This window comes from Leptonotus elevatus, chromosome 14 (genome assembly GCF_054856555.1).
Source record: "Leptonotus elevatus isolate MCC_2025b chromosome 14, RoL_Lele_1.0, whole genome shotgun sequence".
Classification (NCBI taxonomy): domain Eukaryota; kingdom Metazoa; phylum Chordata; class Actinopteri; order Syngnathiformes; family Syngnathidae; genus Leptonotus; species Leptonotus elevatus.
The window spans coordinates 1,704,818-1,720,920 of record NC_141252.1 but is presented as its reverse complement, the minus strand read 5'-3'; the positions used below and the strand labels follow the sequence as shown (position 1 = coordinate 1,720,920).

The following is a 16,103-nucleotide window of genomic DNA, read 5'->3' as shown; positions in this document are numbered from 1 at the left end:
TAAGTAATATCAATGAGAAGCTGTTAAGCTCACGAAATAAGCACACAAGCAGGAATTATTCCCTTTTAAGTAATTAGAATTCACCAAATTAGAGTAAGAAAAAAAATATATATTTTTTTTAAAGTGCACTCGACAACATCAAATCGAAGGAATTGGCTCATCGAGAAACTGAGCGCTCCGTGTGAATGTCTCGGCTCTCTTGGTAGGCGGCGTAGCTTTCCCGGAATTCGTGCAGGAAGTTGTATTGCTGTCGAGGAAAAACGTGACAACTGTTAATAACAGAGGAAATTTTAAGTATGGTGTGTAAAATGCTATCAAAAGTCCTGAAGCCGGCGAGCTATGTAATAAAAATGCTGTCAGTCCTGAAATGGCGACGCTACAGAAAGTGCCTTCAAAAAGTCCTGAATTAGCAAAGCGACATAAAATGCCTTCAGAAATTCCTAAAACAGATCAACATCAAATGCTTTCACACAGCCATAACAATGGAGAAACCAAACTGCCTTCAAAAGGTCTTGAGACATTCTACATAAATACCTTGCCTAACTAAATGGCTTAAAGTTGTGACATTGGAGAATGTTTCTCATTCCTTCAAAAAAGTCCTCAAATTTTAGGCTACATTAAGGCCTTCAAAAAGTCCTGGAAAAGAGGTATCTACAGAAATACCTTGCCTAACTAAATGCCATTGGAGAATCTGTCTTCTAATGTCTTCAAAAAAGTCCTCAAATTTGAGATATTCTACATTAAGCCCTTCAAAAAGTCCTGGAAATTTAGTTATCTACAAGAAATTCCTTTCTTTTCTTTTTTTTAAAGTCCATCAAATTCCGCAAGTCCTGACAATGGCCTCACTTTGACGGTCTGTATGGCTCCGGGTCCTCTGTGCGCCCGCAAGATGTCGATGGCTTTGTTGGCCGTCATGGTTACGGAGAGCTGGATGAGCAGACAGGCGGCGACTGGAAAATAAATGAGTCATGTTTGATTGAAATTGAGGAAAGGTGTCCAAAAAATGAAGTCGATTCATACTTAATGCAGAGCGTCCCAGACCTCCGTAGCAGCTGCAATGGAAACAAAAATTATAACTCGGAGGTTTATTTTTGGCAAAATCTGCAAACATTTTAAAATGGGGCATTGAGTCTGGCATTTTGAGGGGGAGAAAATAAATAAGGCTATAAAATAACATTTGGGAAAAGTAAAGTGCCGTGTACAGCATAACAAGTATTGTTGTCTCTCACTGGACGACGGTTCTGCGGTTGGCGTCCAGGCTGCGCTGCAGCTCATCCAGGATGTGTCCGCACTGCTCCAGGCGGGGCGCCTCCCCGTCGGGGAAGGGCATGTGGTGCACGCTCACACCCTTCTGCTGGTAGACCTCCAGCAGCGAAGGCACGCGGTACTTGGACAGCTCGCCTCGGGTGCACAGCACAAACACGTCCTGCACGCCCTGCCTGTGCAGCTCCTCTGCGCGCAAAACGCCGCAGGTCAATGGAAATGTTTCTTTCAATTTTGGGTTTATCTTTAGAATCTTTTAATTATAATATCCTTCATTAGTTGTAGTCGCAGTAAATAATGGCAGTCATTGCCATATTAGAATTAGTATTATCAGTCGAAGTAGACATAAGCGTGTTCCTTTCCTTTCTTTTGTTTTCACGTATGACAGCAGTGTAGCTCACCGACGTCTTTGTGCACACTCCTGCGGATATCTTTGTACCTGCAACCTGCGCGCGCACACGCACGCACACACACACACACACACACACACAGTCATTTTGTCGCACAATGTGCACGCATACGTTCCATGTTGACACTTTCTACCTGGAAGGGAACATATGCCCACAAACTGAGAGGAGCCCACTTCTGACAGAGGAACCCTGGAACACAAAACAAGAATCTTCAGTCAGACATAATGTAGAAAGTACAACAAAGAGAAGACTTCAACCAGAATAAGGCAAACGATAAGAAAATGGGAATAAGTTTTAAAGAATCGAAATGGAGAAAAATAAAAAATACTGGACAAAATAACACCAAGAAGAATAAAAAGGGGGGAAACATTATTAAATTAAAAATCTGATGAGAAAAATAAAAGTAAAAAAAAAAAACTAACGAACATTATGAAAAATCAGAAAAGACTTACTAAAATGAGAATAAGAATTATAATAAAAGAAAATAAGACAAAGAAAAATAAATGATTGAAAAAATAAGGTCAATAATAAAGTTAAGAATAAAACAATACGAAAAATATGAAGGGACGATAACAAAAATAATTACAAAAGTAATACGATTTTATTTTTTTTTACATTAAGACAATTAGAAAAATAAGACTAAAGCAAGAATATTAAAGGGATGAGAACAATAGAAACTAGAAAATGACTTGCAAATTATTAGAAACATGAGAATAAAACGTGCAAACAAAAGGAAAATAAGCATAAGATTAAAAAACAAGAAAACATATTGAAATAAAATAAACATTATTTGGAAAACAAAGAATAGGAGGAGCAAACCAGGAAATGTCCAAAGGAGTGTCCTCTTCCTTGCCAACATCATCTTCTTCAGAAGAAGAGTCAAACTGAAACTGCCCACTCCTCATGTCTTCGGACAGAAAGGACGGTCTTGGTATTCACAGCTAAAGTAACGAGAGAAAAGACCAGTTTTTATCCAAACTGCCAAAGAATTTAGAGCGCTGGCATGTTATGCATCTGTGTAACCCCAGTTAAGCACCTCCAGCATTTTTATTGAATTAATTCTCAGCACTCCTTATGTATCGGCCAAGCCTCCCCCTTTCCTTTAGCCCTGGAAAAAGTCCTAGAGCCGTCCCTGATTACAAATCTTTTCCACCTTGAAACCAAATGTCCCAAATCGTCAAGTGCAAGAGCCAGACACAGCATTAAAGCAGTCCAAATGGTAAACTGAATTCAATGGCTAATCATGTTCTTGTTACTGTACAGCAAAAAAAAAAAACTTGTTAAAAAAAAACAATCACGATCATTTTTTCCCTGTTTATTTCATTCAGCGACATAAACGAACATTTAAAGCTTAAATTCTACAAAAACACGTCATCTGACGAGAAGCTAACGTTAGCCGCGTCTCGGCGACGCTGGAAAAAAAAAGGCGTGCAGAAAAGACACCATCGAATCACACGCAAATAACACAATACTTTAAGGTTATATTGTGTCAAATATAGAATCATATTATTAAGAGAATGTGTGGTAATTGTATTGTAATTTCAATTTCCTCACCGCGCACGTACTCGAAATGTTTGACAGCAACGTCGCCGTCAGCTGTTCCAGCGATTTGAAAAGCGCATGAACGCAGTAACCAATCAAAACGAGGATAGACCATTAGCTACGCCTGCTCCAGGAAGCACAAACTTCGACGTCAAGCATAGGTTCGCTTGATTTAAGAGCCCGTTCAATTAGGCGGGCGGGACACATGCAGATAGTCTAAAGACGGGCGGGGACGAGACAATGAAATTATTTAAATTTTTATCGAACAAACAAGTACAAACAACATAGACATTTAACAATTCAAACCAACCAAACATCAAAATATTGCCATGCAGCATTCGCAGAGACAACAAAGCAAACATAAATATGACATTAAATATAGAAATGAATATAATAATATATATTTTTATACCGTTACCCATATAATAAAATATGTAAATTACATGTTTTATATGCGTTCATCATGAATGGTGACGTCACACAGGACATCTGCTGCCCACACACTGAGCATAAAAAAACTGTGCTCAGCAAACACTGGGGCTGTTTTTTTTTAAGAAGCACAAAAAAGGAATACAAAGGAGCATATCTGCAGTTGCCTGAAGAAAAACGGATTATGAAGGAGATTTTTTTTTCGAGGGGCAGCAGGAAATAGCAATATAATTAAATATTTTTAGACGTGTTTAAACTTAAAATATAAAGTAAGATTTTTACATGCTCAGGAGGAAACATAATGTAAGGAGTATTCATGCCGTAGTGCAAAGAGGGGAGATATAAAAAGTATTTTTAAAGTTGCTGACGGGAAATAACAAGGGAATACTGTATCAAGGAGCATCTTTTACAAGGACTTCAACTAAGGTATGCTTTCGCTTTTAAAAAACTATTTCGACTTGCTTTTTTTTTCTCATATAAAATGAGTGTATAAAATATCCTAAAAGCTCGTTGTCTTTTATTTTTTCTTCATTATTTTTTTCAGTGGTTTTGTTGTTTATTTGCATCGCGCGTGCTTTGTTCAGCAGACTGCGGCGGGCTGACCTCCTGCAGGGCATGCACTTTGGCGGGGCTTGCCACTTCCTTGAGCAGAGGGGCCACCGGTGGGGGGCCCCCACCTTGCCAAAAACAGGTCAACAACCACAAAATGATGTTTAATTCAAGATACAGCCGATTTACATGCATTTTTTTGCAAGCCACATGCTGCTTCATGCAGGCCAAGATGTGATTGCGTTTTAAATGTGGTCGTGAGTTTTCACAATTTGTGGTTTTGCACCTGCGTGTGTGTTTGTTTTTTGTGTCAGGTCATGAAGCCTCAGGAGGCGGAGCTTGTCACGGAAATCTCCAAAGTAAGTAGAGACACTGTGTGTGAAGTCTGTGATAAAAGATCTGACATTTTATTGAAAAGAAAAAAATCTGACATTTTGACACAAAAATTAATTAATTAAAATGATATTTTTACTCTCATTTGCTGACTCCCATGTCACTCACCAGGCATTTTAAACCCTAACCCTAACCCTAAACCTAAACCCTAACTCTAACCGAACCCTAACCAAACCCTAACCAAACCCTAACCCTAACCCTTATACTCCAACCCAAATCCTAACCCTAACCCCAACCCCAACCCCAACCCTAACCCTAACCAAACCCTAAACCCTCAACCCTAAACCCTAACCCTAACCCTATTTTGAAACCCTAATTTGTAACACTAGCCCTAGTTTGAAACCCTAGCCCTAGTTTTAAACCCTAATATGAAACCATAGCCCTAGTTTGAAACCCTAATTTGAAACCCTAGCCCTAGTTTGAAACCCTTATTTGAAAAGCCTAATTTTAAATCCTAGCCCTAGTTTAAAACCCTAATTTTGAACCTTAACCCTAATTTAAAACCCTAGCCCTAGTTTGAAACCCTAATTTGAGACCCTAGCCCTAGTTTGAAACCCTAATTTAAACCCCTAGACCTAGTTTAAAACCCTAATTTTGAACCCTCGCCCTAGTTTGAAACCCTAATATGAAACCCTAGCCCTTGTTTGAAACCCTAATTTGGAACCTTAATTTTAAATCCTAGTCCTAGTTTAAAACCCTAATTTTGAACTCTAGCCCTAGTTTGAAACCCTCATTTGAGACCCGAGCCCTTGTTTGAGACACTAATTTGGAACCCTAACCCTATTTTGAAACCCTAATTTGTAACACTAGCCCTAGTTTAAAACCCTAATTTAAAACCCTAGCCCTAGTTTTAAACCCTAATATGAAACCCTAGCCCTAGTTTAAAACCCTAATTTTGAACTCTAGCCTTAGTTTGAAACCCTAATTTGTAACACTAGCCCTAGTTTGAAACCCTAATTTGAAACCCTAGCCCTAGTTTGAAACCCTAATTTGAAACCCTAGCCCTAGTTTTAAACCCTAATATGAAACCATAGCCCTAGTTTGAAACCCTAATTTGGAACCCTAGCCCTAGTTTCAAACCCTAATTTAAAACCCTAATTTAAAACCCTAATTTAAAACCCTAATTTAAAACCCTAATTTAAAACCCTAATTTAAAACCCTAGCCCTAGTTTTAAACCCTGATATGAAACCCTAGCCCTAGTTTCAAACCCTAATTTGAAACCCTAGCCCTAGTTTTAAACCCTAATATGAAACCCTAGCCCTAGTTTAAAACCCTAATTTTGAACTCTAGCCTTAGTTTGAAACCCTAATTTGTAACACTAGCCCTAGTTTGAAACCCTAATTTGGAACCCTAGCCCTAGTTTCAAACCCTAATTTTGAACTCTAGCCTTAGTTTGAAACCCTAATTTGAGACCCGAGCCCTTGTTTGAAACACTAATTTGGAACCCTAACCCTATTTTGAAACCCTAATTTGTAACACTAGCCCTAGTTTGAAACCCTAGCCCTAGTTTTAAACCCTAATTTGGAACCCTAGCCCTTGTTTAAAACCCTAATTTAAAACCCTAGCCCTAGTTTTAAACCCTAATATGAAACATTAGCCCTAGTTTGAAACCCTAATTTGAAACCCTAGACCTAGTTTAAAACCCTAATTTGGAACCCTAGCCCTAGTTTTAAACCCTAATATGAAACCCTAGCCCTAGTTTGAAACCCTAATTTGAAACCCTAGCCCTAGTTTTAAACCCTAATATGAAACCATAGCCCTAGTTTGAAACCCTAATTTGGAACCCTAGCCCTAGTTTCAAACCCTAATTTAAAACCCTAATTTAAAACCCTAATTTAAAACCCTAATTTAAAACCCTAATTTAAAACCCTAATTTAAAACCCTAGCCCTAGTTTTAAACCCTGATATGAAACCCTAGCCCTAGTTTCAAACCCTAATTTGAAACCCTAGCCCTAGTTTTAAACCCTAATATGAAACCCTAGCCCTAGTTTAAAACCCTAATTTTGAACTCTAGCCTTAGTTTGAAACCCTAATTTGTAACACTAGCCCTAGTTTGAAACCCTAATTTGGAACCCTAGCCCTAGTTTCAAACCCTAATTTTGAACTCTAGCCCTAGTTTTAAACCCTAATATGAAACCCTAGCCCTAGTTTAAAACCCTAATTTAAAACCCTAGCCCTAGTTTTAAACCCTAATATGAAACCCGAGCCCTTGTTTGAAACACTAATTTGGAACCCTAACCCTATTTTGAAACCCTAATTTGTAACACTAGCCCTAGTTTGAAACCCTAGCCCTAGTTTTAAACCCTAATTTGGAACCCTAGCCCTAGTTTAAAACCCTAATTTTGAACTCTAGCCTTAGTTTGAAACCCTAATTTGAGACCCGAGCCCTTGTTTGAAACACTAATTTGGAACCCTAACCCTATTTTGAAACCCTAATTTGTAACACTAGCCCTAGTTTGAAACCCTAGCCCTAGTTTTAAACCCTAATTTGGAACCCTAGCCCTAGTTTAAAACCCTAATTTAAAACCCTAGCCCTAGTTTTAAACCCTAATATGAAACATTAGCCCTAGTTTGAAACCCTAATTTGAAACCCTAGACCTAGTTTAAAACCCTAATTTGGAACCCTAGCCCTAGTTTTAAACCCTAATATGAAACCCTAGCCCTAGTTTCAAACCCTAATTTGGAACCCTAGCCCTAGTTTCAAACCCTAATTTGAAACCCTAGCCCTAGTTTCAAACCCTAATTTGAAACCCTAGCCCTAGTTTTAAACCCTAATTTTGAACTCTACCCTTAGTTTGAAACTCTAATTTGTAACACTAGCCCTAGTTTGAAACCCTAATTTGAAACCCTAGCCCTAGTTTCAAACCATAATTTTGAACTCTACCCTTAGTTTGAAACCCTAATTTGTAACACTAGCCCTAGTTTGAAACCCTAATTTGAAACCCTAGCCCTAGTTTCAAACCCTAATATGAAACCCTAGCCCTAGTTTGAAGCCCTAATTTGAAAGACTAGCCCTAGTTTGAAACCTTAACCCTAACCCTAACCCTAACCCGTCTCAGGTATGGTGTTCAACTTACCCCAGCACAAAATCCTAACCTCAACCACGTCGAATCTGGTACAAACCCTGTTTCGGTCTCTGTATACACCCTACCCCAGTCTAAAAACCTAACCTCAACCATTTTGGATCCTATATAAACCCTGCTTTGGTCCAAACCATAAACCCAACCTGTGGAGTGTGTTATAGAAACCCTGATTGATTTCCTAACCCTAACCCTAACCCTAACCCTAACCCTAACCCTAACCCTAACCCTAACCCTAACCCTAACCCTAACCCTAACCCTAACCCTAACCCTAACCCTAACCCTAACCCTAACCCTAACCCTAACCCTAACCCTAACCCTAACCCTAACCCTAACCCTAACCCTAACCCTAACCCTAACCCTAACCCTAACCCTAACCCTAACCCTAACCCTAACCCTAACCCTAACCCTAACCCTAACCCTAACCCTAACCCTAACCCTAACCCTAACCCTAACCCTAACCCTAACCCTAACCCTAACCCTAACCCTAACCCTAACCCTAACCCTAACCCTAACCCTAACCCTAACCCTAACCCTAACCCTAACCCTAACCCTAACCCTAACCCTAACCCTAACCCTAACCCTAACCCTAACCCTAACCCTAACCCTAACCCTAACCCTAACCCTAACCCTAACCCTAACCCTAACCCTAACCCTAACCCTAACCCTAACCCTAACCCTAACCCTAACCCTAACCCTAACCCTAACCCTAACCCTAACCCTAACCCTAACCCTAACCCTAACCCTAACCCTAACCCTAACCCTAACCCTAACCCTAACCCTAACCCTAACCCTAACCCTAACCCTAACCCTAACCCTAACCCTAACCCTAACCCTAACCCTAACCCTAACCCTAACCCTAACCCTAACCCTAACCCTAACCCTAACCCTAACCCTAACCCTAACCCTAACCCTAACCCTAACCCTAACCCTAACAACCTAACAACCTAACAACCTAACAACCTAACCCTAACAACCTAACCCTAACAACCTAACCCTAACCCTAACCCTAACCCTTAAAACCTAACCCTAACCCTAACCCTAAAACCTAACCCCTAAACCTAACCCCTAAACCCCTAAAACCCTTCCTGATTAGGCCTACTTTTTTGGCTTCTCACAAGAATAACATTTTAAAATCTTGTAAATCCTAATTCTTAAAAAGATAAAAATGTGGTTAAAAATAAAAATAATGGTGAAAAAAAAGAGAATTTTTTTTTGGGAGAAAAAGAGTCATAGAAACATTTATGGTCTGAAACGATTTTAGCTGCAGTGCATGGTCTCGGAGCTGAAGACGGGTTTGACGAGCGCCCTGCTGGAGCTGGCCCATGTCCAACACGGAGACTCGGTCCTGCGCGATGAGCTGGAGGACAACCGGCGCCGTTGTCGGGAGAAAGCGCGGCACTTGGAGGCCTTGGTGGAGTCCCTCAGGGTCAGGTCACATGCATTGTTAGGGAGCGTTTTTTTTTTTTGTTTTTTTTTGTTTTGTTTGTTTGTTCATTTGTTTGTGCAGTGAAAGTGGATGGCTAGCTGACGACGTTGTCGCCTTCTGCAGGAGGAATTGGGCGTGATGCAGTGTCAGGTGCTGGTGATGCGCGGAGACACGCAGCGCCATCAACAGGACGCAGAGAGCACTGCGGCCACATGTGCAGAAACGTAAGAGAAACGGGTGATTATTCAATTTCCACGTTTGAAAATGATTCATTTGAACAATTTATAAGAAAATGAACAATTTGATATGGATTTAATTTAAAAAATAAGCACAACCCTCCCCTCCCCCTGCTTTAGTTCATATTTGATTAAAAAAAGTGGATTCATGTATTGTAATCGTTTACAGTATTAAACTAATAAACAAAGTTATGCAAAATAATCGATTTAATAGGAAAACGAAAATTGCTCTAAAAAAGTTTAAAGAAAGTATTAATTGAATAAAAAGTAATGGGTAACTTGATCATTATTCAAATTCATGAAAAAAGATTCATTTTATAGAATTTGTAATTTAATTAAAATCAAAAGAAATTAACAGACACCCTAACAAAATAAATGTTATAAATTAAACAAATTAATTGAAAATGAATAAAAATTAAAGCCTCATAAAAAACTATCACTTAAAATTTGTACATGATTTGTACCTTTTAATTATAAAAAAAATTGTTTTTAAAGAAAAATTAAACAATTAAAAAAAAACTTTACTGACTTTAATCAACACGAAAAATGTCAACGATGTGCCAATGATGTCAAAGACGAGCACACTCGGGAAATGCTTTGTTTTTAATGCATTCACACATAGTGGTTCCACTGTATCCAACATGACCGTTACACACATTGTACTGTAACATTTCATTTCATCATTATTATTTTTATGTACTGTCATTCCACGAACTGCAGTGATCCAGCAAAGGCGTGCCGAGGAAAAGTTTTGCTGCACTGCTTTCTGCAGGGCCTCAAAGCTGGATTGACGGAAGGAACAGGTCACAGCAACAAACACACAAAATGTTTTTCTTTGGACAAGCTATAGTACAAAGATATTATTATCCATGTGGCCTAATGTGTTCTTTTTTACACAACATTGTAGTTTTGCTGATGTTCATTATGTTAGCGTGGGTTACAGTTTGTAAAATAAATAAATCAAAACAAGTAGCATGAATGACTGTCAAAACAAATGTTGAAGGCGACTCAAGAATCCTTGTGCAACACAGATGCGCGACACCAGGTGGCGCTGCAGCTCCTCCACTCCGAGTGGGAGTACGTATCCACTTTGACGCAACTTTACGATAACTACAAGACGACACCCACTCAACATGTGACCACTCAACCTCAGTAAGATTGTCATATACTGTAATTCCACTGTATATGTAATGTAATATATATATGTATATGTAATTAATCAATACTCTGCCACGCTCTAAAATGTCCACTCTGCTTCACGCAGCGAGAAGTTCGCCTCATTGGTGGAGCGGCTCCTGCAGCGCCACCTGCTGTTCAGGGACACACTGCAGGAGCGATTGGCCGCCCAGCGCTGGAAGTCCCTTGTGGGGGACGTTCTGGTGCGGCTGGTCGGACAGAACGAGGTGAGCGCGTGCCTTGGCGGGGGTTCTCGAACGTCGACCGTCACTGAAGCGAAATTTGTGTTTGCAGACGTCTTTCTCGGACGCGTATGTGGGCTACGTGGGCGCGCTGGCCTCCTTCCTCCCTCTGGAAGTCCACAAGTTGGAGAAGAATGAGGACAAGCAGGTCCGGCCAACATTTGTCAAATGAATCTAAATTATTCCATAAAAAACAACTAGATTGGGTGTAAAAAAAATCTAATTGTTTAAATTAACATTTAGTTTTCGAAATTAATAATTTTATCTACCGGTAAATTTAAAATGTAAGTGTTGACGCCCCCTGCTGGCAGTAGACGGAATAAATACAAATTAATGTTTGCATGCAACTTCCTGTCTACACTATGGATACGTACACGGTGATAAAAAAAAAAAAACGTATAAAATTTGTATTTGAAATGAACAATAAATCTTTTTAAATCAGGCCTGAAAACCTTTACATTTAGAAAGGCATATGCAATTTTGAGATCATGTTGATGAAAAGTGCATTACAAATTGAATTTATTATTATTTAAAAATAAATAAATAAATTGTGTTAACATTTGAATGACTGAATTTGAAATAATAATAATAACTGTAGCTTGTGCTCTGTGGAAAACAGGGAGGCGGCCAAGCGGGAAAGGAGAAGGAGCAAATCCAAGTGCTGTCGCTTCTTCTGGCGCCCGTCACTCGTGTCCACGCTTACCTCAGTCACATCCAGGTCAGATACCTCACACACAAAAAAAATTTCTAACAGAACAATACATTATTAAAATAATGAAATTGCTTTGCGGCTGTTGAGAATTTGCTGCAGTGGACGGGCAAAGAGCATCCGGACTGCAGCCTGCTTCTGAGCACCGAGCGAGCGCTGAGGGACGTTTTGTCGCGATGTCACGTCATCCTGGAGGAGGACGTCCGCTGGGAAGGCGGAGAAGCGCCGCTGCCGCCGTATGTGGACAAAGTAGTCGACTTCATATGTAGTTGTTCACCTAAAAGTGTCTTTCTCTGCATGACTTGTTTTTCAGTAATTGCAGCGACGCAGAGGCCGGCGACTCGTGTGCAAACAGCGCCCCTCAGAGGACAACGCGAGAGCGCGCAGTGCCGAGGTTAGTGCGGGCGCCCTCTAGTGGCAGGGAATACAAAGAAAAGTTTGCATGCACCTATGAGAATTCTTTCTAATGTATGGTAAAATACTGCTGTACATGATAATAAATAAATAAAAGTTTTTACATTTTCATTTTAATGTATTTACATTGACAATTAATTAAAATTATATACTAATGCTTAAAACATTTATTGAAATCCACATATAAATTGACAATTTAATACATGTTTTTTTTGCATTTTTTATCATTATTTTTAAATAAATAAATCAGATTTTTTGTATTAAAATGTAAAAAAATTTGCTTGAATAATTTTAATTTTAAACTCAAGATATATGTGTATATCAACAAGAATATATTTGTTTTTATTAAACGTATTATTACTTAAAAAATATACCCCAAAAATGTTTTAATGTATTTTTTGTTTATTTGTTCAAATTTGTATTTTTATTTAAAAATATATAAAATAAAATAAATACAATCAGAAATAACCAGAATATACAAAACGTTTCTGACAGAAAACTTTTAAATCTGTAATTTTAATTAAAAAAAAAATATATATATATAATGAATGAAAGATGAAAATGGAATATATTTATTTTTAAATGAAAATATAATATATAATAAATTGGTAAAACAAATTTCAGATTTAAATATTTTTCGAAATTTAATTTTAAATCAAATGATCAAAATTTTAATCAGTAAAATTGAAATTTTTCTATTTTTTGACTGACATCCTGTTTCCCCCCCTAAACATCAGAAAATATCTCAATTTAAAAACACTTGTGTGAATATCATCTCTCCTCCAGACGGAACCAGCAGGTGTCAGGCCTGATAAACGGGTCTGGCGTGGACCAGCACGCCATGCGCGTGGAATGCTGGTCCTGCAGCCCGGTGAGGCGGCAGACCTGCCGCTGCGCGCACGCCCACTGTTGCCCCGTCACTCTGAAACCAGCGGGTCACCCGGGCCCCGAGGATTCACGGACGGATCCGGACGACACGTCTCCCTTTGATGACTCCTCGGTGACCTCCTGCAGGGAAGATGATGACGAGGAAGAGGACAGCCATGTTCCGGTCCTCCTCAAGCCATCCTCCCAACAACATTCGGATAGGAGCGTTTGCCTCCGCTGGCAGATTCCCAGACGCACCCCCCACCCTCCTCTGAGGACCCCCTCGGACCTGTCAACTCCCGCTGGCTCCTGTGGAAAAAGGCTGGTCACCGTCAGGACAGGATCGCCGCCGCTTCGAGTCAAGAGTGCCTTCAGGCCCATCTGGGACAACCCGACTAAGCAGGTGACCTTTATTTTTTTTTAACATAAAACTAGTGTTCAGGATAAGTCAGTAAAAACACGGCGGGTTAAAATTTAATGGTTCAGCTTTGTTCATTAAGGTCTTCAGGCCCATCTGGGACAACCCGACTAAGCAAGAGTCCACTTTGAACACTTTTTAGTCTTAGCATAAGGCTACTGATGATGCTAATCTGCAGTCCCTTTCAAGTTGATTTAAAGGGGGAAAAAGAAGTCACTTTTGTCAAGACGGTCTTTAGGCCCATCTAGGAAACAACCCGGCTAAGCAGGTGACTGCTTTCGCTCCCTTTTTTTGTGTTAGCATCACGTTAGCATTGATGTCAGGCTGGTAAAAACACTCCTAGTTGCTAAAAAGCTATTTTATGTCTTCAGGCCCCATCTGCGACAGCTTTCACCCTTTTAATGACAAGCCACAGCCCCTCTTAAGCGGTCTTTTTGCCCACCTTTTTTCACAAGGACCCCCCTGAGCAAAAATGCTATCAAGTTTTCAGCACTCTTTGATGTTCCAGGCGCAGGCGTCTCCTGAGAAGGAGCACAGAGGCTTCGTGCCGGTCCAGACCTCCACCAGGGCAAACTTTCTGACTTTGAGAGAACACCTGAGGTAAGCCGCACCGAAAGGATGTTTGCCTGGACGGCAATGTCACGGTTTTGTTGATCTTTAGATCCAGACAAGGCCTGGCCCAGCCACCGCCGTCGGGCTTCTCTTTGGCGCCGCCCAGTGGACGGTTGTGGGAGGACAGCGAGGACAGTGAGGGACCCTGCAGCACCGTTTGACTAGCCTGTCTGGAAATCGTGCCTGCGTCCAAATTCACAATGCAGGGTTCTCCGAAGGCCAAATTTGTCGGCTACATGACGTCACTCCCGACGCGACTCGACAGCACGCACAGACTTGCGTATGAATGGATTGTCAATACTGCTTGTCGTTAGCATATTGACCGATAATCCATTCATGTGCAAATCAGTCATAAATCCGTGCGTGCTGTCGAGTCGCGCCGCGAGTGACGTCATGCAGCCGACTAATCCAGCCTTGTGAATTTGGACACAGGCAGTGTAAAAATCCAACATGGCTACAAGCCGAAGAGAGAGAGTAGTGAATGACTTTTGTCTTTTTTTTCTCCCCCCAAGGTTCTTAATTTCACACAATAAGGAGTATACAAAACAAGGGAAAATATAGAATATAAACATTGTATACAATTGTGAATGACTTGAAGAGTGACGTTGCTCACGAAGACGACGTCACGCATATAGACGAATTCGATTGGCCGGCCTGTTTTCTGCCGGAGCCGAGTCGCTGTCTATGGACGCCTGTCATTCTTATTCAAGAAAGTGGGTGTGGTTTGCCAGGCTACCCTTTGACTGCTTCAGGTCTTCTCAAACATTTTGGGCTCGGGGATCCGGTCTTCAATGTCACTATGCGGACTTGCGGAGTTATTTAGTTCATAGCAATTAGAATGACCCAATTAAAAGTTTTAGCGGCGCATTACAAATGTACATATTTGTGACGTAATGAGAATAAAATCATATTTTGCCGTGGTAGAAATTCTTACGAGAATAAAGAGAAATTTGTAATTGCCTATAAATGCCAAAAGATGGAGCCAAAGCACTTTTCTGCATGACTAAATGAAGTTCCACACCTCATTTCTACAGATTTGACCAAGATGGCACTAAAGCAATACTTTAATATTAGACATGGTTATGGCCTGAGCACAATAACATAAAATGGGTGACTTTTCAATGAATAGCAGAGAATAGATTTGAAGAAAAAAAAATAAAAGACCACCACAAATGCTGAACCACATAAGCTTATAAACTAGAAGTGTGACTCAAATAAATTTTCAATTTGTTTTGGTTATTAATAATTTGCAAACATCGGCCTTCACTTTGGAAAACAATGCTCAACATTTTTGCCAATACCAAGAGTTGAGTATGCAATATGGCATCTTAAATAAAAAAAAGGGATCTCGAAAAGGCCTAATATATCATTATATTATATCTTCGCCTCTAATAAGTGCCTGAAATTCAATGTACGTCACTCTCTGCAGTTGAGCAAATCAACGGCCTTGGCCACTAAATGTATTACTTAGAAAAACGTGTCCAGCCTTGTCAAACAAGAGCAGTGAGGAGGGGGCTTAGAGTAGAAAATAAGACTGGCTGATTTATTCAACTCATCAAGACCGTTAATAATATTAATACAAAGCAGTTAAAAGGCCACATAGCATCCGGAGAACCCAGCAAAGAACCTAAAAATACTGTCTAGAAAAAAAAAACATGCTTCTCCGTTTAAAAGAGGAAGAGAAGCAGCTCGTTGTTGTGATGTTCATCATCATCATCATCTTCATGGGAGCTGGAGACGGTTCGATGTCTTTTGAATCCATGTGCGATGGGGGATGGGCTGGCTCCTCAAACAGGACGGCCTAAAGTGCACAAGGTGTGTTTCTCCCACTCAAAAAAAAGAAGACGTTTTGAATGAGTTTTAGCAGGATGAAGTGCTCGCCAGATTAACCCTTTTTTTAAACAAAAAACCCAACAACTTTCAAACAGAATAAAATGGCTACCCATGGAGATTGTCTGTGTTATTTTTGTGGTTTTGATGCGACTGTCGCAGCATCGCTCTTGATGATTATTATTATTCTGCATTATTGGATTGAACAGCTGCAGATGAGTACAACCAGAAATGTCACTTTATACAAATTATTTAGTCAGTGTATACATTTTCATTTTATATATGTATACATACATATATATATATATACATACACACACACACATATATGTGTATATACACACATACATATAAACATGTATATATATATACACATACATATGTATACACACACAAATGTGTATACACACACATATATACAAACGTATATATATATATACACACGTATATACACACATATATATATATATACATACAAACGTGTATGTATGTATATATATATA

At 39.7% G+C, this 16,103-nt stretch overlaps 2 protein-coding genes across 8 annotated transcripts; one reads left to right on the top strand and one right to left on the bottom strand.

Annotated features, from left to right (window-relative positions):
* Window positions 1–51: 51 nt before the first annotated feature.
* cdkn3 (cyclin dependent kinase inhibitor 3) lies at window positions 52–3,330 on the bottom strand. Of its 3 annotated transcripts, none has more exons than XM_086094395.1 (8): window positions 3,239–3,330; window positions 2,493–2,600; window positions 1,807–1,862; window positions 1,665–1,709; window positions 1,230–1,452; window positions 1,021–1,052; window positions 847–950; window positions 52–247 (listed from the first exon to the last, which is right to left on the bottom strand). In XM_086094395.1, exons 1-8 carry the CDS (start codon window positions 3,328–3,330, stop codon window positions 158–160), a joined length of 750 nt encoding a protein of 249 aa, XP_085950521.1. In that variant the 3' UTR covers window positions 52–157. The 3 variants fall into 3 exon arrangements, with proteins under 3 accessions (XP_085950521.1, XP_085950520.1, XP_085950519.1); XM_086094394.1 differs by having other exon boundaries at window positions 2,493–2,614; window positions 3,239–3,329; XM_086094393.1 differs by having other exon boundaries at window positions 2,493–2,614; window positions 3,228–3,301.
* A 431-nt stretch (window positions 3,331–3,761) lies between these two features.
* LOC147162498 (uncharacterized) lies at window positions 3,762–14,015 on the top strand. 5 transcript variants are annotated; one of them, XM_086094865.1, is made up of 15 exons: window positions 3,762–4,070; window positions 4,232–4,335; window positions 4,508–4,552; window positions 8,932–9,096; window positions 9,220–9,320; window positions 10,053–10,135; window positions 10,364–10,484; window positions 10,597–10,735; window positions 10,803–10,898; window positions 11,370–11,468; window positions 11,562–11,695; window positions 11,773–11,853; window positions 12,660–13,143; window positions 13,667–13,758; window positions 13,820–14,015. In XM_086094865.1, the coding sequence occupies exons 3-15, from the start codon at window positions 4,511–4,513 to the stop codon at window positions 13,929–13,931; spliced, it is 1,749 nt and encodes a 582-aa protein (XP_085950991.1). In that variant the 5' UTR covers window positions 3,762–4,070; window positions 4,232–4,335; window positions 4,508–4,510; the 3' UTR covers window positions 13,932–14,015. The 5 variants fall into 5 exon arrangements, with proteins under 5 accessions (XP_085950991.1, XP_085950990.1, XP_085950987.1 ...); XM_086094864.1 differs by having other exon boundaries at window positions 11,550–11,695; window positions 13,673–13,758; XM_086094861.1 differs by having other exon boundaries at window positions 11,550–11,695.
* Window positions 14,016–16,103: the final 2,088 nt, after the last annotated feature.